At 53.6% G+C, this 19,139-nt stretch overlaps 5 protein-coding genes across 5 annotated transcripts; 2 read left to right on the forward strand and 3 right to left on the reverse strand.

The window, feature by feature from the left end:
• Nucleotides 1-2,577: 2,577 nt before the first annotated feature.
• On the reverse strand, nt 2,578-4,412 carry HD553DRAFT_310556 (uncharacterized protein). The gene is made up of 2 exons (XM_046179851.1): nt 4,209-4,412; nt 2,578-4,129 (listed from the first exon to the last, which is right to left on the reverse strand). The coding sequence occupies exon 2, from the start codon at nt 3,961-3,963 to the stop codon at nt 2,824-2,826; it is 1,140 nt and encodes a 379-aa protein (XP_046037239.1). The 5' UTR covers nt 3,964-4,129; nt 4,209-4,412; the 3' UTR covers nt 2,578-2,823.
• A 1,761-nt stretch (nt 4,413-6,173) lies between these two features.
• HD553DRAFT_349766 (uncharacterized protein) lies at nt 6,174-9,559 on the forward strand. The gene is made up of 4 exons (XM_046183481.1): nt 6,174-6,479; nt 6,662-7,987; nt 8,073-8,263; nt 8,334-9,559. Exons 1-4 carry the CDS (start codon nt 6,399-6,401, stop codon nt 9,304-9,306), a joined length of 2,571 nt encoding a protein of 856 aa, XP_046037240.1. The 5' UTR covers nt 6,174-6,398; the 3' UTR covers nt 9,307-9,559.
• A 139-nt stretch (nt 9,560-9,698) lies between these two features.
• On the reverse strand, nt 9,699-12,330 carry HD553DRAFT_349768 (uncharacterized protein; the record flags this gene model as incomplete). Its single annotated transcript, XM_046183482.1, has 7 exons — nt 12,247-12,330; nt 12,112-12,156; nt 11,587-11,944; nt 11,274-11,298; nt 10,971-11,046; nt 10,051-10,879; nt 9,699-9,990 (listed from the first exon to the last, which is right to left on the reverse strand). Coding segments are annotated over exons 1-7 (1,671 nt in total), but the record flags the coding sequence as incomplete, so codon positions are not given.
• A 2,891-nt stretch (nt 12,331-15,221) lies between these two features.
• Nucleotides 15,222-17,781, forward strand: HD553DRAFT_310563 (protein-ER retention-related protein). The gene is made up of 3 exons (XM_046179852.1): nt 15,222-16,280; nt 16,409-16,858; nt 16,939-17,781. The coding sequence occupies exons 1-3, from the start codon at nt 15,586-15,588 to the stop codon at nt 17,699-17,701; spliced, it is 1,908 nt and encodes a 635-aa protein (XP_046037242.1). The 5' UTR covers nt 15,222-15,585; the 3' UTR covers nt 17,702-17,781.
• Nucleotides 17,782-18,957, reverse strand: HD553DRAFT_310564 (uncharacterized protein). Its single transcript, XM_046179853.1, has 3 exons — nt 18,694-18,957; nt 17,958-18,640; nt 17,782-17,894 (listed from the first exon to the last, which is right to left on the reverse strand). Exons 1-3 carry the CDS (start codon nt 18,850-18,852, stop codon nt 17,864-17,866), a joined length of 873 nt encoding a protein of 290 aa, XP_046037243.1. The 5' UTR covers nt 18,853-18,957; the 3' UTR covers nt 17,782-17,863.
• Nucleotides 18,958-19,139: the final 182 nt, after the last annotated feature.

Below are 19,139 nucleotides of genomic sequence, written 5' to 3' on the forward strand. Positions count from 1 at the left end.
AGTGTCGAGCCGGATGGCGCCGTCGAACCCTGATTCGAGCTAGAGCTAGAGCTAGAGCTAGAGGGCAGACCGACGAGGTTGTGGCTGATGTTCTTGCCCGAGGAAACGTTGTTCCCAGACCCGATCGAGCTAAGGATATCCCCCGCTGCCGATTGAGGTAACGGTAATCCAGCTGGGAGGGTCCCCGGTGGGGAAGAGATCGGAGAGCCTGACGAGGTCGTCCTGGCTCCTGAGCCCGGCCCTGAACCAGAGCCATATCCGACGTCCTTCGGGCTGGCTCCCAACTCGTTCCGACCTGGATGACTTGCTCGGTTCTTTATATTGTCATCACTGTTGCTATTGCTGTTGCTGCTGCTGCCGCCTTCGTTGTTGTCGTTATTGATGGTCTTCTCGAGCAAGCTACCAGAGGACAACGTCCGGTGAGGCGGAGGTGGAGAGTTCGGTGGAGAGTTGAAGTCTTCCAGGTAAAAGATGCCTTCAGAGTGGGGATGGGACGACATGGTTTCTTCTGCTCGGTTTTCTTGCCTACACAGTTTGAGTAACGGAATGCCCGGATCAGCTTTCAGGTTGCCCGTTTGATCGCAGCGCCGAAGACCCCCGAAGAGGGCCATCTGGGCACCTACATCATAGAGACAAGATATCAAGATGAAGGAGGAGGTACTTACTGGGAAGAAAGGCGGTTCCCGGGCCTGTCAAACGCCCATCACCGGCAAGATATTTTTCCACAAAGTCCGACCTGCTCGTCCCGACCTTAGATGAGCTCTGTCCCTCAGATCTTCGTCCCGATATTCCGCAACCGATGAGCTTGAAGCACCTCTGTACGTTGAGACGGTCGATAGGCTGGGTCGATGACTGGTCTGCCCTTTGAAGCACACCGTATGTGAAGATCCGCGACGGTAGGTGGATCAAGCAGAGCCAGGGGTTTCGGGATGAGACCCCCAGAAGTACGAGGGAGACCACCGCTCGTGACCTTTTGGCCTTGAGGTGGACCTGTTATATCTGCCTTTCCTATCTCTCCAAGCACCTGTAGCTGATGTGACTCTTCGTCGCACGTTATAAAGGTCTGGGGTGAGGTGGTGTCGGGGTGTGAGTGATGGCTTGATAAGGTCGAGATTTCCGCGGCGAAGGGGAGAGGAAAGAGAGATCTCGACGACGAGCGGGGAGGGAAATGTAGGTAAGGGTGTCTCGTGATCACACACACAACTTGCAGGTATACAACACCTCAGCACGAACACCGTACGCAATACAAGTCAGAAGTCCGGCGACCTATGATGCTAGCCAGGTGGTAGCTAGACGTCCGCCAGCGCCGACCTCTCTCATCTTTCTCGGTGCACCCCCACCACCGCCGGACGGGGGCGTTCACACCGGAAGATAATTATGACGAAGGGGAAAGAAACACCCAGATCTCCCTCTCTCATGAAGCGATCCCGATGGGCGGTCAGTCACCCCTGCGCCGTGCTATGGAGGGGGGGTGGGTTGTGGCACGAGCATGATATATGATGAGCTGGCTGTGCGTATCGCGAATAGATACTGCGACGATAGCAGCATGGACACCGAAATCGACGACATTTCCATGCGAGGATGCAAGAAATAGCAAGAGGCGAAGCAGGATCTGGCCGATGAGCCCGCGCCGCGAGGTCGCGAGAGGTGGGAACGTTTGCAACCAAAGACCCCGGAATGCATCTGCCAGGGCCTACCACTGGCCACTGAACACACATTCCGCTCCTCACTCCACAAAAAATCGGCGACCACAATGATAGACGTCCATACCGATGATTCCCTGTGCCACCTCGAGAGTACCGTAGTGTCCACGACTCCCCGCCGGTAATCAAACCCTACCATCAACCCGACCTCACCGAAATGCTCGCGCTCGGGAGCTATCTGAATGGCGAAATGGCGCTTAGTACGAGCTAACAAACACGAGGTAGTAGCCTTCCAGGAAACTACCAGGAATACGAGTAGCTAGTAGCTAGTAGCTAGTAGCCGATACCGTTATGATAATCTGATGCATGCTCACGGCGCGGCGCACCGGTATCGATCGGGTTCGACGGCCGAATGACTTATATGCATCTTGGTCGCACGGCGGGTTGAGTCGAGGTTCTGCAACTAGATGCTATGGTATACATCAGGCCGTCCGGGCGAGAGCGACATCTATACCCGAATTATATCGCTCCCTCGACTCGCCGTTTAGTCCATCTTGAGATCGAGATAGATCGTTGCGACACCGTAAACCTTAAAGACGTTGCCTTCCTGCCAACTCGTCTTGTTAGCGCACCTAACCTCCTTTTTGGTGGCGTTGATTTTTTTTTTGGTAAATCGTCTCAGTCATATCAATCATGGAGCTGGCCAAACAGGGATCAGGGTCATATGTGGACCCCCTTCCTCAGAACTGGAGCCGAAGCTCGGGTTTTCTTCAGTGGAAACAACCTGGCCTGGATCGCCGTGGAGTCTAGGTAAAGCTGACCTCTCGTCTCTTGTTCTACGATCACCTTTGACAATCTCCGAGAGTACTTGGGTCGGAAGTGTTGGTCGTGAACGGTGTTAAGACCATCTGAGGTCTGGGAGTGGAGAGGTGAAGTCGCTTCGCATATTCGCATCATCGTAAATATAGATCATATCACCTTGAAAATTTTGTATACAACGTAAGAGTACACAAGTCTTGTCTAGACCCTTCATACACGTCTTCGTAAACATAGTCGTACTTTTCTCCTGTCTAACTCGAATTATAATCGTCATCGTCCATAACCCCCTGTATTTAAACCTTTTCGTCCCTACAGTCCTCCCCTGCAGTCCTGAACCTAAACACAAGACCTGGACCTGAACCTAGACGGCCAGCCAGACCTTGCCTTCCTCGATCACGCTGCTAAACCGGCGTCCCAGCGCCATCCTATGGATCGGTCGGCCGCGCGTAGCGGGCGGGAGGGAGATGTTCCAAAGGTTTGACGGTCGGGTCGATTTCTCCTCCTCCTCATCCTCGGCCCTTTCCTCTGATGACTCTGCCTGTTCGTCCTCGTCAACCTCGTTCAACACCAGTCCCTCGAAAGCAAAGTCTGAACCCGACGTCGTTGAAGGGAAAGCGCCTTTGAGGTGTTGGGTGCTAGCGGGCCCGGTAGCTGGGTGAGGAGTGAGTTTTCTCTCCAGCTTTGGGCGCGTAGGCGTAGTCGTCGAGGTGGCTTTGGTAGTGCGGGTAGTTGCTTTGATTGCCGTGATATCCTCCTCCTTCATCTCCATCTCCATCTCCTCCTCATGCACCGGTGCCGAGCGCTGGGATCGCATCGTCCAGAGCTCCAACGGCGTCTGCGTCCTCTGCAACCTCGGGCTCGTCTTCTGCTCGGGTTCTGCGAGCTTGACGAACAACCTCGGCCTCGCCATCGTCGATTTCTTCGTCTTCATAGCGGAGACGAGGAGGTGAGAGTGCGAGTGCGCAAAATCTTCTTCTTCTTCTTCATGCTCCTCCTGTCGCTGCTCAGCGTTGAGCTTGACGTTGTGAGAGATCTCGTCCTCGAAATCCCCGAAGAGCACCGTCTCCGGAGTCTTCAGATCCTCGCCAACTCCAGCTCCGGTCCTGCTAGAAGAAGACCCGCTCCTGCTCAACCCCGGTACGGGAGAGTCTACCGACCAGTTGCCCCAAGAAGACGTCGAAGTCGTCGATGCGCTGGCCAGACTGTCCATCGAGGAGACGGTGCAGCATGACGATCGACGTCGCTGTAACAGAGAGGGCGGGACGGGGCTGTGGATCGTAGAGAGTTTGAGGGGGAAAGAGGCCGAAGGGTACGACTGGGCGTGAGGGGTGGGGTACCTGAAGGATGCGTACGAAGACGAGGTCGAGCTGGATGACGATGGGGTGCGTTGAGGTTGTAGTTGCATCGGGCTTTGTTTAGCCGGGATGGTCGGGAAGGGGAAGGCCGACCCTTCTGCCGAGTGTGGGTAAGGGGTGAGGTTGTGAACGTGTTGGTGAGGCATCGTTGCGAGAGTGTATGGTTGAGAGGTTAGATGTGGCAGTGGCGCAGTGGTATGCTAGTGATAGGTTATGTTTCGTATAAGTGTTTCGTCTTTGTGGTTCGTGTTTCGCGTTGTCGTTGATGGGTATTTCCCCAACCTGGTTCATCCCATCGACTCGATCCCCCAGCTATATATGCACTCCCCTTAGCAATTAGCAAGAAGGGCTCCAAGTCATTTCGTAGCACGTATTCAGTCCCCGTACGAACCCTTGGCCCCCCCGTGGCCGGTCCCGAGGAGAAGACGCAGCCGTAGTAAGCCGGCCGAAACGCTTTGCCTGCTTGCTGAAGCTGCTGATGAAGAAGTCGATGAGACATCCCCCCGGGCGACAACGCTGATCAAAGAAGTTTCGGCTTGGGAATCAACGCGGGCGCGGCATGGGCACGAGGGGGGACGATGCCCGGCGGACGAAGCGGCGGGCATCACCCATCACACCAGCGGAATAACCGAGGAGCGAATTGAGCCCGTCTTTCCTTTGATCACAGATCAGCACGGGAGTATATTCTTCTTTTTGGGCTTGCCGAGACGATTTCTCTTCCTCTCTACGATGCGCTAGCATGAAGCTCGGCGCCGAGTCGTGGTAGGCTGATTCAGCCGCAGGGGGGGTCGCAGAATCGCGCAGGTCGAGTCAAGGGCGCTCGAGGGTTGATCATCCCGTCGGCTGATCAATCGATCAAGACGAGCGAAGTTGCGAGTTGCGTTTTGGAACGTTTCATCGCTCGGCTGACCAACCGTTGTGTATATCGCTCGATCGCTCGTATCTAGGGATCACATTCTGTCGGAGCGCTCGTAGCATTACCCAAGGCCTTAGGGACACCGCCTCTCGCAGCGAGCGTGTTTCAAATCGATGATCGATGACGTGCTTTGCGCATGCCCATCTGCCGACCCAGTCCTAATCTGATCTCTGATCTCTGAGGACCATGCACCGCATTTTCATTCCTTAGGAGCTTTATCACGTCGACCCAGATATATCAGAAATCCAGTACAGCCTCGAAGATACCCTTCTCGCGGTGTCACAACAAAGTACAAATAGTTCAAAATTCAATTTGGATGTAATATAGTGTATGCCGCAGCTACACCGTAGCATAGCCATATAGCCAAAGCGTCGTCTGTCTATATCATTCTGTCTATATCCATCCTGGCTATTTTCTGAATCCCAATCATCGGATCCGCAGCGCGGGTTCGTCAGTCTGTCTGTGCTCTCGGATCGACGTCGACGGACCCGGACGGCAGTCGTAATTGGATAGAGTCGGGGTGATTTATATGGATGGCTATGCAAGATGAAGAAGGCTGTGGAACGTGAAACGTGAAACGTGCGACGTACGAAAAAAGAACCGACCGAGTATCCACTCCCCCCCCCCCCCCCCTCCCCGCAGATGCACTGCGTAGCGATACGATTTGAGCGATGATAATAATAAATACTCTACAGATTACGAGGCTACAAGGCTGCGTAGGTGATAAACTCCGTTCGGGGCTGTGGGATCCTTTCCGTCGGAGTGGAATACGAGATCAAACGGAATACGTACGACTTTCGTTTTCGGCCAAAGAACGTCCACTTTACTCTCCTTGTTGATCGTGTGGTTTCTGATAGAACTGGAAGAATACGACGAGCTACGAGATACGAGCTACGAGATGTCCAGTCTTCCAGTCCTTCAATCGTGAAATCGGTAGTGTAATCGGTCGTGTCTTCGTTTCGACCTCGTGCGTTTGGACGGATGGCCCTGTGGAAAGCGGAAGAGCTGCGAGTTGCATGCCGATGAGACAGGCTCGATGAGTCGCAAGATCACAAGGTGATGAGCTGACGTGGAATCCCCTGGCACCTTCTTTCGCCGAGGGCATGCACGCCATGAGGTTCATTCTGCTGATCTGCCGAGTTATCTGATTATCTGCAGGTGTCCACGTAACCTGTCCGGCCCCGGTATGGTATGGTGTGATCTGTGTGATCTGTGTGAATCCCTTGTCCTTGTCCTCGTCCGTCCCCGATGGCCGTGGCCGTTCGCCGAGGTCGAGACGTCAGCGCGGCATACGACGATGACCCCCAGGCAGAGGTGAGACTCGACGCGGGACGTATCTTACGTAAGTGATCGAGGCATCGAGAAGCTAGGGGGACAAAGCAGGAGGGCAAAGGGGGAGGGTTTGATCGATCATCAAGCAATTCAACGCATCAACAACATCGTCGACATCACACTGCATCGTCGATAGCGAATCACCTCGACAACCAGTCCACACCGACCAGGGACGTAGTCAAGCGATACGAATCAGCCTCACTCGATCGGAACCGCAACTGTTCTCACCTGACGAGCAGGACATTCCGATCGTCCCCCGTCGCCTCATCAAATAACAGACCTCCCTTTCACCACACAACCACCACCACAAACAACGCTCTCATCGACATCGATATGTCTAGCTCGCAGCAACAACAACAACCTACGGTGAACATGTCCGACTACCTCGATTTCAACTTTGGGGATGTTCTCCAGGTGAGCTATCCGCTTCGATTCGATACCTGGATGTGTCGAGGTTGCGGAATGTCGATCGTCGATGCCTCAAAGGAATCCGCAATCCTCCCTCTCGACCTCGATACCTAACCTGATCATCTTGGATGGTATAGTGTGACCATCGTACTGATATACTCAACACCCTTCTCTTCTGATCCCCGTAGGCCCCCTCGTCCCCGTTCAACTTTAACGAGTACGACTTCCCCTCCCCCTCACAGCCTCACTCGAACTTGAACCAGAACTTCAATCCCGCCTCTGGTCCTTCTTCTTCTTCTTCCTCCCACTCCAACTTTGACCACAACTTTAACAATTTCAACAATGCCACCGCCTCGACTTCCACGTACAACCCGAACTTGGACATTTCCAACTCGAACCCGATCTCCCCCTGGACCCCACCCGGTCTGACCTACTCCCTAACCTCGCCGGAAGAGTCCAACTCGAACGTCTCTCCTTCCATGTCCATGGACGTGGGGAACGATTTCGCCGGGTTCTCACCGGTCTTGGTCAACGGGAACGGGAGCGGCAATAACGACTACTTGGTCGATGGGAGTGGGAATGGGATGTTTGATATCAATAGCGGGGACTTTGGAATCGGAGGGGACTTTGATTATCCGAATAGAAAGGAGGGGTTGCAGGTGAAAAGGGAACCTTTGTCGGACCCGCAACAGTACCTCAACTCGTTTGACGACATCAATGCCAATGGCGAAGGGAATGAGAGTGGGCTTGGGGGGACGGTCAATACGGCGGATCTGTTCGGGGCGATCCCTTTGCCCGGTGGAGGTGTTGGTGCCGGTGCCGGCGCTGCGGGTCTGATGGGAATGGGAATGGGCTTTGACGGCAAGCAGCAGGAGAAAGGAATGGGTATGGGAATGGGACCCGGGTTCAACGGGTCGATCGTCTTTGGGAACGAAGATGCCGGGATGGCAGATTATCTCGCTATGCTCCAAAAGCAACAACACCAACAACAACAACAATCGATTGGTGCGTTCCAAGTCCCTCAGCAGCAATCACAGCATCAGTTGCAGCAGATCTCCGAGGACGAGGACGATTCGGTCAATGCCGCTTCCCCTGCTGCGTTTTCGGTCGCTTCTACTTCTTCCCGCAAAGCGTCCACTACCACCACCACCACCACCACCACCGCCACTTCTGCGGCCGCTGCTACGATCGGTACCGCCACTGCCCCTGCGGCCGGGTCGAAACCCGCTACGAAACGTGCTACCGGCAAGAAGGCCCAGACCAAGCCTTCGAGGTCAGTCTCCGTAGCCGCCTCTGCTTCTCGGGACGAAGAGGATGATGAAGATGGCGAGTCCGCCCAGGGCGATAACAACAACAACAAGGACAGGCGCGCCTCGGAGGAGATGGATACGTTGCCCTTGCCGGCCATGTTCGGCGGGGTGAAGGGGAAAGGAGGGAAGAAGGGGGGAGGGATGAGCAGTGTGGTCTTGGAGGATGGGGAGGAGGCGGGAGAGGAGGACGATTGGAGACCTAGCGTGAGTGTTATTCGAGGGCAAAGTCAAGTATGTGCCATCGAAACAAGCGATCTGACACGACATTGTATTGCGCCGACCTTTGCAGGCCGAGGAGTACAAGAAGATGTCCTCCAAGGAGAAGCGACAGTTGCGAAACAAGCTCTCGGCTCGAGCGTTTAGGAACCGAAGGAAGACGTATATCAACGAGCTCGAGGACCATATCAAGGATCGGGATAGGTTGATCGATGCGATCAGGAACGAGTTGAAGAATTTCAGGAGCGAGAACGACGAGTTGAGGTGAGGGATTCTCGTGTCTTGCAAGAGGGGAGGCGCGGAGCTGATCGATTTTCTTGCATGCACGCCGCAGACGTGAGATTGGGATGATGAAAAAGGCCGCATTGGAGCCGAACGAGGAACTCACCCCGGTCAAGACTCCCAGTCGATCGTCGACCGCGAAATCGAGCTCGACGTCGTCCTCGTCGCCCATCAGCACGTTCAACCCGAGGAAAGACTTGCCCACCTCGACCTCGGCGCTGTTGAACCAAATGTCGCCGAGGTCCATGTGGGGCGAAGGCGCGGGAGGTTATACGAGCGTGCACACGACGTTCATGCCGGACCTCGCCCTGCCTTCGACGCTTCAACTCAACATTCCTCGTCAGAACTTGAACCCTCACCTGAACATGCCCGCCGAGCCCGTCGTCAACAAGGCACCTCACCCGTTCAAGTCGGATGGAAACAACTTGGGAGACTCGTTCGACGCCTGGTCGGCCGAGACGCCATTCAGCTACCGCTCGTTGGAGGCTTACCGGATGCAGCTCTGGTCGAGGATGGCCAGGGACGCTTCGTTGGCCAAACAAGGCGTGCCGGTCGATATGCGACCCAAGTTTCTCAAAGAGCCCGCCGAGCACAAGGCTGCTGTCATCGCCGCCGCTACCGCTGCCACCGCACCCGAGGCTAGTGCGACTGCCTTGTCGAACGTCATCTCGAGTGCCATCTCGACCCGGCTCTTTTCGGCGTTCTTGTCTGCGTTCCAGTCGCCTACCGGACGTGGCATGGATGGGGACCGAGTCGCCGCAGTGTTTACCGGCAAGGCCGGGCTCAAGGTCGTCGACAACGCTCCTACTCCCAACTCTTCAGCCTCGGTCTCGTCTCCCGCGACGTCTCGGTCAGACACCGACGCCGACGCCGCGCTTGCAGCCAGTTTCGCTCACCTCAAGGTCGCCACCGAGAGTTTGGGGATCAAGAGCCCGGAAGCGTCCGCGTCGACCAAGTCGTTGCCCTCTTCGGACGACGAATCGCGAAGCTGGGGCTTCCTCAGTCGATCCGTCGTCAGGGGTTAAAGCGCTAGCGTGCTTCTCTACTCTGTTGGTCTTGGTCTTCTTTCTAGATCTTTTGGGTTCATATGTTGTTTTCCTTTCTCTATTGACGTCGTGATGTGAACTGTCTGAATAATACCCTGAAAATTGTGTTCCGTCTTTGTGTATCGTAGCTATATATATTAAACTTCTCCTCGATCCCGGACTTTTTGTAGACACAAAGCCTTGAGAAAACGTCTTGACATGAAGTAGTAATGATGGCAGAATTGACATGCGCTTCATGGGCGTTGCTTGCACGCGTTCGTAACATTACAACCTTGATTCCGGTCTCTAATTTCCTCCTGCGATGTCTATCCTTTTTGCTCGACGAAGCGCTTCGTGCCAAAGACCTTCTGTTGACCCTTGGGGAAAGCGACCTCGATTCTCCTCAATCCATGCTCGTCCTGAACCTGAATCATGTACTTGATCCGTCTCCCTCCTCTAGGCGCCTTATCGTGCGGGTCCGTGTAAAATTCCATGGAAGGTTTCCTCGGCGGAGGAGTGGGGGCCGGAGTAATGAACGGTCCTTCGACCTTGGCGGGTGGTTGTGGGCGCACGTTTTGCGTTTCAGATTGGATGAGGTCGGTCAGGAAGCGCTTGATGTCGCTCGATTTCAGGTTGTCGGGTGCGAGATTTGAGGAAGAGGGGTGGTTGAACAGTGGGCGAGGTCTAGAACAAGTAACATCGTCACCTGAAGGCTCTTGTCCTTGGCTGATCAATCGGACTTACCTTGGAAGTACATCGTCTTCATAAGGATGAAAGCGACTATCCCGACCCTTCATCTCTTGCTTCCTCTTCTTCGGCGATGGTAACCTCAAATCTTCGTGCATCCGCTCAACTGTCCTCCCTTCTTCCCGGTCCAAAGCTCTCCCCGAGTCGCAACCCGCATACCCGCTGTCTTCCCCCCTATCACCATCTTCCGTCCGGATTCCGATTCCCATATTTAATCTGGCGCACATTTCCTCCTTCCTCCTCCTGTTATCCTCCTTTGCACCGTTCCAACCTTGTCTACAGTGTGACCTCGAGAGCGACCCTCGAGCGCTTTTCGACCTGGACCTCGATCTGGGCGTCTCGTCTGGGCTCATTGGTAAACTTTGAAGGTATGCCGTAGTCGTGGAAAACTGTGGATGGAAGTTTGGGTGGGAAGATGGTCGGTTGTCATATGAATGGGGTAGTCCGTGTTGAGTATGGAATGGTTGTCGAGAAGCGTCGCAATATGGCGGAGTCTTGTGTCGATAGGGATGCTGATCACGAGTCTGGTGCTTCTTTCGATCCTGATGTCGTCCATGCTTTTGCTTTGGTTGATGACCTGGCCTACCTGTCTCCTGCGCTATGGCGGTGCTTTGCTGAAACGGCTTGCTATCCTCCTCCAGCTTCACTCCCCTTCCTACTCCTACTCCCGCTCCCGAAGCCGAGCCTTTCGATGTCCCGTAAGCACATCCGAACCCGCCGTTATGAGTATATTTTTTTAGTTCGCGGTCGAGATTGTGATCGTGGTCGAACCCGTCTTCTGGGCCGGAAAAAGAAATCTCGTCCGATTCTCTGAACATCTTCGGTGCTACACAAGATGAAACGGAAAATCAGTTCTGCATCACACCGAACGACCACTCCGTCATAACATCCATAAAGCTACAGTACATCGTACTGACCGTGCATGATATACCCTCTCAAGTCCAACAACCGGCCAGCAGCGATAGAATCCACTATCCATCTCTCCGAGAAGATCTGGAATAGTGTAGTCACCGTGATCGTGAGCGTGAGCGTGTTCATCACAGTACAGTAGTGATTCAATATGAAGATCGAGGTTTCGAGGTTTCGAGGTTGTGGGCACGGAAGATGTAAAGCAAAGTAAAGTGAGGTTTGTTTAAGTGATTTGTGTCAGGTTCAAGAACGGGTACAGTATACTGTAGACTGTAGGTGACCCAATCGAGGGAAATGGGTATTGTACGTACGAAGAGCGTTGAAGCGTCCGTCACCCTGAAACCCCAATCCCAGGAGCCATCCAATCCAGGATAATCGGGATACGTTCCGGGGGATGAAAAGGCAAGGTATGTTTTCAGACCAGCGCAAAACGAGCGCAAGCGTAAAACGAAAAAGATAGAGCGGGGAAATTTCACATTAAATGATCAGCTATTGTACCGTATCAAGGTAAGGTCGTCGCATACTGTAGGGGGGGAAACTTTTGATCCTTTTTGTTACGAAGATGCAATGTGACGCAAAATACCAAGAGCGTAAAAGAGACAAAAGGGATGATATGATACTCACGTAGGGAACCCTAGGACCCGATCGTCTTCCCGGCCCAGACCTTCGGCTTGATCTCCGCAGAATACCAAGAGGTGCAATGTCCAGATGTTCGAAGTTACATGCACTTCATTGTGATCGTGGTTGTGGTTGTGGTTGTGGTTGAGTGTGACGGTGTTCGAGGCGGTATGTCTGTAATTATACGCGGTTGATGGGCTGGTAATGTCACTAATAGCCGATGTGATGATTTTGTTGATGTTGACACATGAAGTTGATTGAGGCGAGGACGTAAGGACGGTTTTAAGTGGAGATGAACCGGAAATGGAAGTGGAAGTGGAATTGGTGAATGTGATCGGTTTCGACGTTATTCCGTCTCTCGAGACTGTTTCAGAAAAATCATCATTTGAAAGTCGCAAGGCAAGGCAATTTGATAATCAGCGAGATGATCGACGGCGACCAGCTATTGTATTGTAGGAAGGGACGAGCGGCAGAGCACCGATACGATCCTATGGTTCGTTGAGGATGTAGGATAGGAACTTGAGTGCTTACACCATAGATCCTTGATCTGCTCGTCCGTAGACCTGGTGAAATAGGCTACGAACATGCACGGGAGAAAGTGCGGGTTTTTGATCCCACCCTTCAGCGTCGGCTTGTCGTCTCACAATCGCATCGATGGGGGCTTACCGGGCGGTAGACAGTCGAACATCGTCGTTTCCCCCACTTCTAGCATGGATATCCTCACGTTCTCGGTACTTTGGTTGACGATGTGATGTAGAATGGTCGATGTCATACGAGGTCTTGAGGTTTTGAGAAGAAGAGTTTGATCGACAACAACCCTTTGCTTCTCGACAATTCGGATCGAAGCCATGGATTATCGGAACCAAATTCTCGAGCTGATCGGAAGTAAATAGTCGAATTCGGAAGCATATATCGGAGTGGTGGAGGATCGTCGACCCCCCTTCGATTTGATCGTCGAACCTCTTGCGACATCGTCGTCCAGATATCAGAGGAATATCAGACCCAGGGGTCATACCATTCCGAGTACTGTTGGCCCCTTTGTAGGTTCAACTTGTGGACTACTGAGCACGAACCGCCATACCCCCCGCCCGACAGCGATCGTTCTTAGTGTTTCATGTATTTGCGCGTCGCCCCCCTCTGTCTTTCTGCTCTGTTCTTTTGTTCTCGAAGCTTTTTCCTTTGTCTCTCACTCTCTCTCTCATCGCACATGACCACGAGGCCACGAGCACATATGGCGATTCTCATCGAGTGGCGAACAGAACCCTGAGGAACGTATCATTCGATATATCATCATCCTCAAGGAGAAGTGTCCTTCCTGTTCTTGCAGCCCGCAATAAGCACATTCGACGCGCTGAGTGAACCAGGAACAAAGTAGAGGGGGAACCTCTTTTCTTCATCCATCTTTCGACGATCGACCTGAGATAACGATACAGTATCCGACTGGCATCCCAAAGTACAAGGTAGAGATAGAAAGAGATACGCTACATTACTACCTCCACCACCGCAGACTCATCTATCTTACACCAGCGGCAGCACCACAACCCAACATCCACACTTACACGTGGCGGAAAGAGAAGAAGATACTGTAGGAGCAGATTGGCGATGGCGTTCTTTGATCCGTACACTTCGATGATCGGTCTAGGTATGGGAATGGGCGGGATGGGGATGGGGTATGGGGGGTATGGCGGGATGATGAGCATGATGCCAGGGATGTCGGTGAGTCTGATTTCCGATCACCAGACACGTTTCCAAGCTTGAAGCATTGGGAGGGATTTGGTCGTTACGAAACCTGGTGGTTGGACAGTCTGAGGTGCGAGGTGCGAGATACCGACCCGTGTTGATGAGCATAAGGTCCTAGTCATGTGACGGAACCAGGGGAGAAAGTCGGGATCCAGGCGTGTGGAAGCCGTAGAGGGTACCGGGCGGACGGACCCTTATATTGACATTGATCTCGAACACGACGATGCCTCTTGTGCCACCGGCGCTTCGTACAATCAAGCACGTACAGTACTGACGACCAACATCTCTCCTTCTCTTTCTCTTCCCTCTCTCTTACTTCATATTTGGTTTACTTGCCGACCTACATGCACCCATCCTGTTATCGCACCTACCCTATCACCGTCCATGTATTCGTACGCCTTGGTCTCGACGATGTTCACACAAATCTACCTCGTCAGGGCCTGGGATGGCCGGCTATAGGTATGAGCGGGCCTTACGGTGTGAGTCGATGTCTTGTATTATCAACCTGTCCTCGAGCTTCTACAATTCGATTCGGAGAAGAGGAAGCTGATTCCAGTATCGTTTTCTCCTTGGTGACTTTTCGTTGTTATCGTCTTGCCTGGCATGGCGTCGGATCTACCTGGCTATCGATCGATTCATCGCTGGATCTATAACGTTAACGTGTGGGGATGCTATACGATCTCGTCATCGGTACACCTGGATCTGCACATGGACTTGAAACCTCAACTTTTCGCGTCTCGAATCTGGAATTGACATCCCGCTGTCTCATTACTTCGTATAACAGGCTCCTCGGTATCCAGCAGGAGGGTAAGCCTTCGTCCTTCCACCTTGAGTGTCATGACACAGCCGATTTCCTCTTACTATCGTTTGCGCTGTTCTTCGCTTTCGTCCTACTTCGTCGTTAATACGTGATCATTTCGGTTCGGTCGATATGGGGATCTCTTCGGCGGGAAATATCTTCACCCCGAATCGACCTCTTTCCGCTTACGCATATCGGGATACACCACATCATGCTTTCTCCCAAACCATTTGACCTATGATACCACCTTACAATCCGACAGCTTACTTAACGATTACATGAACCTAGGTACGTCCTCGACCAGCCTTCCCGCTTCACATCTTCACAATTCGCTCGACCCGATTATCGAGCTGACCTGTGTCGATTGAATTTCATAGGTATGGGAGGGATGTACGGGATGGGGATGATGAACCCGATGATGATGGGTTCGATGGGAAGTGAGTCCATGTCCAGCCTTGCAGGAGCCGAGAAAGAATTCCAAAGATGTCCTGTTGAGGCTGACGGGTTATGGCTGGTGGCCGGGGGGATTTTCGTAGTGGGTTATCCTTATGGTGGGATGGGCATGGGGATGATGGGCAGTAAGTCCGATTCGAACTACCCGGGGCTCAGATAGTACAAGAGCGAAGAGGGGAAAAGGCTGAGTTTTTTTTTTGGGATCTGGGGGGTTTAGTGAATCCGTACGGTTATGGAGGGATGCCTTATTGAGCATTTGACCTGTCGAGGAGAAGGAAGAAGAGGAAGATCGGGAGAACACCCCCTTTTCGTGTGCGTTGAAGAGGTACAAATCCTACGGGCGGAGAAGTCATATATGGGGGAGGTCGGACTGCGACTGTACTTTTACCTCAGGATGTAGTTTGAAACGTGTATTACGATATTTTCTCTAGGTGTATCGGATGATGGGTCTAGATTGTCGGTGGTCGACTCTTTCCGGAGCAGAGGGAGGGAGTGGCGCCCTTGTCGTCGCGTGTTCGAGGCCACTTCTGATCCCGCTCTGTGTCTGTGAATGTCTCTCTCTCTCTGTGACTCTCGGAAGGAAATTGGAACGATAGACATCAAGAGGGAGCAACAACTTGTGTCGTAGCTTCGTAGCATCTAGTCTATACCGTGTCCGATTACAGACCACGACCTCGCTCTCCTTCCATCGTCTGATAGATCAAGACAGCTAGCCGTCGTGTATCGAGAGGGTTTCTATCTCGAAGGCTCGTTGCTCCCACGACGCTATCGCCAGGGACCGACGACAAGAGCGGCGCGAGACGGGGAGCGTCCAGACATTCCGTCTCGGGATAGTTGAACAGGTTGAATACGAGTTACAATCTTGTCTGTCCGACAGCAGCATCTTTCTGACGAGGAACGAGACCGCTCAGACAGATCGGACGTCGAAAAAGCAAATCGTATCGGATGACCCGAATATAGCCTCCTTGACCCTTACCTCCCACTTCTCTCACAACACCAACCACACGCCAAAGATGGACATCGATTCTCCCCCTTCGAATTCGTACGACGACCTCCCCCTCTCCCCAGCTCAACACGCCGGACACTCTCATATAAACCTGCCACACTTCTCAGCCTCCTTCCCGCTACCTTTTAGGGTCCTCACGTTGGTCGGACTGGAGATCTTGCTCTGGGCGGTGAATCTACACGTCTTGACGATCTTGGGGGTGGATGCGGGTGGGGCGTTGGATCTGTCGCAGGATATCGAGAATGAGCAGGACGGAGGGGACGTTAATAATAATGTTAACGATGGGAGCTTGAGTTTGACGGATGAAGAGGAAGATGAAGAGAAACCTCGGGTGCTCTTCGATGGGGATCACAACAACGAGCCGGAGTTGCCAGCGAGCAGGATCATCAGGCTAGACTCTCCATCCCCTAGCACCCCTTCTTTCCTCCCCCCTACCACCTCGTCACGCCGTCCATCTCGTCGTACACGCCGCCGGACAGACCTGCACAAGCCTATCTACATGCTGTTCGTCATCTATACCCTCTGGGTGGGAATGGGATGGACGGCGTTTAGGTACGCTACGGGGCAAGCTGAGGGAGGGGAAGAGGAGGTCGAGATGGATAGGTTTAGATGGGTTATAGGGGTCATCGTTGGGGGACTGGTGGTCGGGTTGACGTGGAAGAGAGGGTTCTTGGCACGGTCGGAGAGGATGGGGTTGTTAAGGTGAGCCTCGTCAAACCTTCCTACCCTATTTTTACCCCTTTTCCCCTTCTATCCAGCTTGTGATACTCGGCAACAACCTCGTGGTCATGTCATCCATCTGCATACTGACGCTGAGAACGCTCGTACAGATCACTCAAACGTATCCTCTCCCCACCTTGGGACCACGCTCCCTTTTTCGCCGACGTGATCCTCGCCGACGTCCTCACCTCCTTTGCCAAAGTCCTCGGCGACCTCGTCGTCTCCTCCAACCAGATCTGGTCCGGAGGCTTGGCTCAAGGACGAGTCCGGATGAGCGGCACGGGGAATTACATCAAACTCGCCATGGTCTGCTTGCCTTACTGCTTGCGGCTCAGGCAGTGTATACAGGAATACCTCATCCCGCATCAGACTTCTTCGAGGCCGCTCTTTAACGCTTTGAAGTACGCTTCGGCGTTCCCGGTGATCTTCCTCTCTGCCGCGCAGAGGAACGTGATGAAGGAGATTGCCGAGATCAAGGGGCTGAGCGTGGAAGTGCTCGAGAAGCAGATGCATGAGAGTCAGAGCAGGTGGTTCGGAGAGAGCAGGACGTTCAGGTTGTGGTGAGTCGTGGCGAGTCGCTCGGACGGTTATGCTGGGCTGACTTTTTTTCCCGCTCTGATGGTCGATCGGTAAACCGAAGGCTCCTGGCCGTGTTGATCAACTCGTTGTTCTCCTTCTGGTGGGACGTCTCCAACGATTGGGGTCTGGGCATACTCCAAAGCTCGACCTGGTTCAAAGCCCCGGTGACATCGTACAGTGCACGTACGACCCCGGATTCCCGGGCCAACATCGTCTACCGCAACTTCAGACGACTCGTACGGTCGGTAGCTGCCTCGTTGGGTTTCGGAACGGATTCGGGTTTGGCGGCAGAAGAGTTCGAATTGGGGCCTCATCGACGGTCGCCGTTCCCTTCGCCTGGTCTGGGCGGTTCTACGCAGTTGCCAGGAAATCCGGATAGGGGCGATCATCATGCCCCGCATCTCCATCCGACGTCCCGATCTGGGTCTTCCAGTGCACCGTTCGCTGGAGCAGGACCTACCGGACCCTTCGGACTCCGACCGAGGATGCTCTTTCCTGACCCGTTCGTGTACTACCTCTTCATCCTCCTCGACCTCGTCCTCCGGTTCACCTGGTCCCTCAAGCTCTCTTCCCACCTACATACCATCTCCGAGATCGAGAGCGGGGTGTTCATCATGGAAGCGCTCGAACTGGGTCGACGGTGGATGTGGGTGTTTTTGCGGGTAGAATGGGAAGAGGTCAAAAGGTTGGACGCGAGGGCGCAGGAGAGGAGGTACGAGATGGAGGAAGCTAGACGGGTCGGGATCAACGGGTCGACGCAGGTGAACGGACTCGGGTTGGGTCTGTTGCATCAGGTCGACCACAAGGCGCCTATCGTTAGGTAAAGAGACGATGTTGGGGGGTTTCAAGTTGAATTGCATTCATGGTTTGTAAGAGAGCGCCATGACCTAGATGCGAAAATGATCATGTTATCGTCGTGTCAATATGTGCACTCAGTACAACTCGAGCCGTTCCCCCCGAAACTTTCATTAGGATCTCTCATTCCATCAACTCCTTGATACTGAAGCAAAGTTCCGCCTGCGATGGAACAGCCCCGGTCAGCGTCGTGTCGATGTGACATTTATGTAAGATCCGACTTGCCGGCTCAGCAACAGCCCTTTGAGACCTCGCACCTCCTTTCTCAGCTCTTCAAACTCTGGTGCGGCTCGCCCGATCACAAACTCCTCCGTTTCCCCTCCTGCCAGTCCGCTCGATCCGGACCTCCCAGCTTCCTTCGCCAGGTTCTCGTCTAGTGTGTTCAAGCCGACGCCTCCTCTCAAGCGGCCGCCCCGGGTGTTCGATACAAAGTCCTGGGTGTGTAGCTGGCTGTTGTACGAAGCCAGCGTGGAGAGGAGGGATGTCCTTGTCGTGCTGGTGGCCGAGAGGTTGGTGCCAAGATTATCGAGGAGATGAGGTAGCTCTTCCAATCCCGGACGAAAGTGCAAGAAGGTGTTGCGTTCCTGTGCTTTAGCTTTAAGCAGAGGTTCCTTCTCCTCGGCCTGTTTGGCTTGTAGATCCACACGGCCGGCCTCGGACATCTCTTCGATGAGCAGCGAATCCCCAAGTCTCGAAGCTTTGACCGTATCTCGATCGGACCCGGACTCGCTATTGCCTTCCGGGCTCTCCTTTTTGTGCGACACTGCGACCTGAGGTGTTGTTCGGTAGAATCTGCGTCCACGTATGCTCCGAAGTCCTGCTACGATCTGCTTGAACCCGACGAGCTGTTGTTCGGTGATCGCCTGTCTTGCCGAGAACGTCGACCATAGTAGGGGTAATAGTAGCCTCTATTTTGAGCCTGTCAGCTAGGGCTACGCATGGTCACGACACCGGAACTCACCGAACAGACTGCAGCGACGAGACTTCCTCCACCGAGAACGAGGGCGACGATCCAGCTGAGCCGTCTGAGGAATGCAGGCAACGCCGAAGGTCGCGTTGGTTCGAGTCGTCTGAGCTGCGAGGTTGTAAGGCTTGCAGGTCTTGGTGGAACGAGTGACATGATATGTCGTGCTGGCAAAGGCGTTCGAATCTGTGTAAATTGCAATGAGTAGCAGCTGGTTCAATGAGGTATCAAGCTTGAAGACGTTCGCTTGTTCGGGTATTGAGCAAGGTTGAGCGGAAGCAAATCGGCTACGATCATCTAGTAGGATCGCGGCTGAAAGTCTCTGTTTGCATCGAACATTGCATAGATTGAGCATGCAAGTATCGATGATATCAGGGAGAACAAATTGACTAGCTGACGGCCTGGATGCTGCGACATCCTAATGGCGTATCCACCCATCCGAT

This window comes from Filobasidium floriforme (assembly GCF_021052385.1).
Source record: "Filobasidium floriforme strain CBS 6241 chromosome Unknown HD553scaffold_9, whole genome shotgun sequence".
Classification (NCBI taxonomy): Eukaryota; Fungi; Basidiomycota; class Tremellomycetes; order Filobasidiales; family Filobasidiaceae; genus Filobasidium; species Filobasidium floriforme.

Excerpts from the sequence above, each read along its gene's own strand:
- HD553DRAFT_310564 (XM_046179853.1), bottom strand. The coding sequence starts at position 18,852 with ATGTCACTCGTTCCACCAAGACCTGCAAGCCTTACAACCTCGCAGCTC. Across the intron at positions 18,641-18,693 it reads TCGTCGCTGCAGTCTGTTCG|AGGCTACTATTACCCCTACT; the intron begins GTGAGTTCCGGT and ends GGCTCAAAATAG. Across the intron at positions 17,895-17,957 it reads AAAGGGCTGTTGCTGAGCCG|GCGGAACTTTGCTTCAGTAT; the intron begins GCAAGTCGGATC and ends GTTCCATCGCAG.
- HD553DRAFT_310563 (XM_046179852.1), top strand. The coding sequence starts at position 15,586 with ATGGACATCGATTCTCCCCCTTCGAATTCGTACGACGACCTCCCCCTC. Across the intron at positions 16,281-16,408 it reads GAGAGGATGGGGTTGTTAAG|ATCACTCAAACGTATCCTCT; the intron begins GTGAGCCTCGTC and ends ACGCTCGTACAG. Across the intron at positions 16,859-16,938 it reads AGCAGGACGTTCAGGTTGTG|GCTCCTGGCCGTGTTGATCA; the intron begins GTGAGTCGTGGC and ends GGTAAACCGAAG.
- HD553DRAFT_310556 (XM_046179851.1), bottom strand. The coding sequence starts at position 3,963 with ATGCCTCACCAACACGTTCACAACCTCACCCCTTACCCACACTCGGCA.
- HD553DRAFT_349766 (XM_046183481.1), top strand. The coding sequence starts at position 6,399 with ATGTCTAGCTCGCAGCAACAACAACAACCTACGGTGAACATGTCCGAC. Across the intron at positions 6,480-6,661 it reads ACTTTGGGGATGTTCTCCAG|GCCCCCTCGTCCCCGTTCAA; the intron begins GTGAGCTATCCG and ends TGATCCCCGTAG. Across the intron at positions 8,264-8,333 it reads AGCGAGAACGACGAGTTGAG|ACGTGAGATTGGGATGATGA; the intron begins GTGAGGGATTCT and ends TGCACGCCGCAG.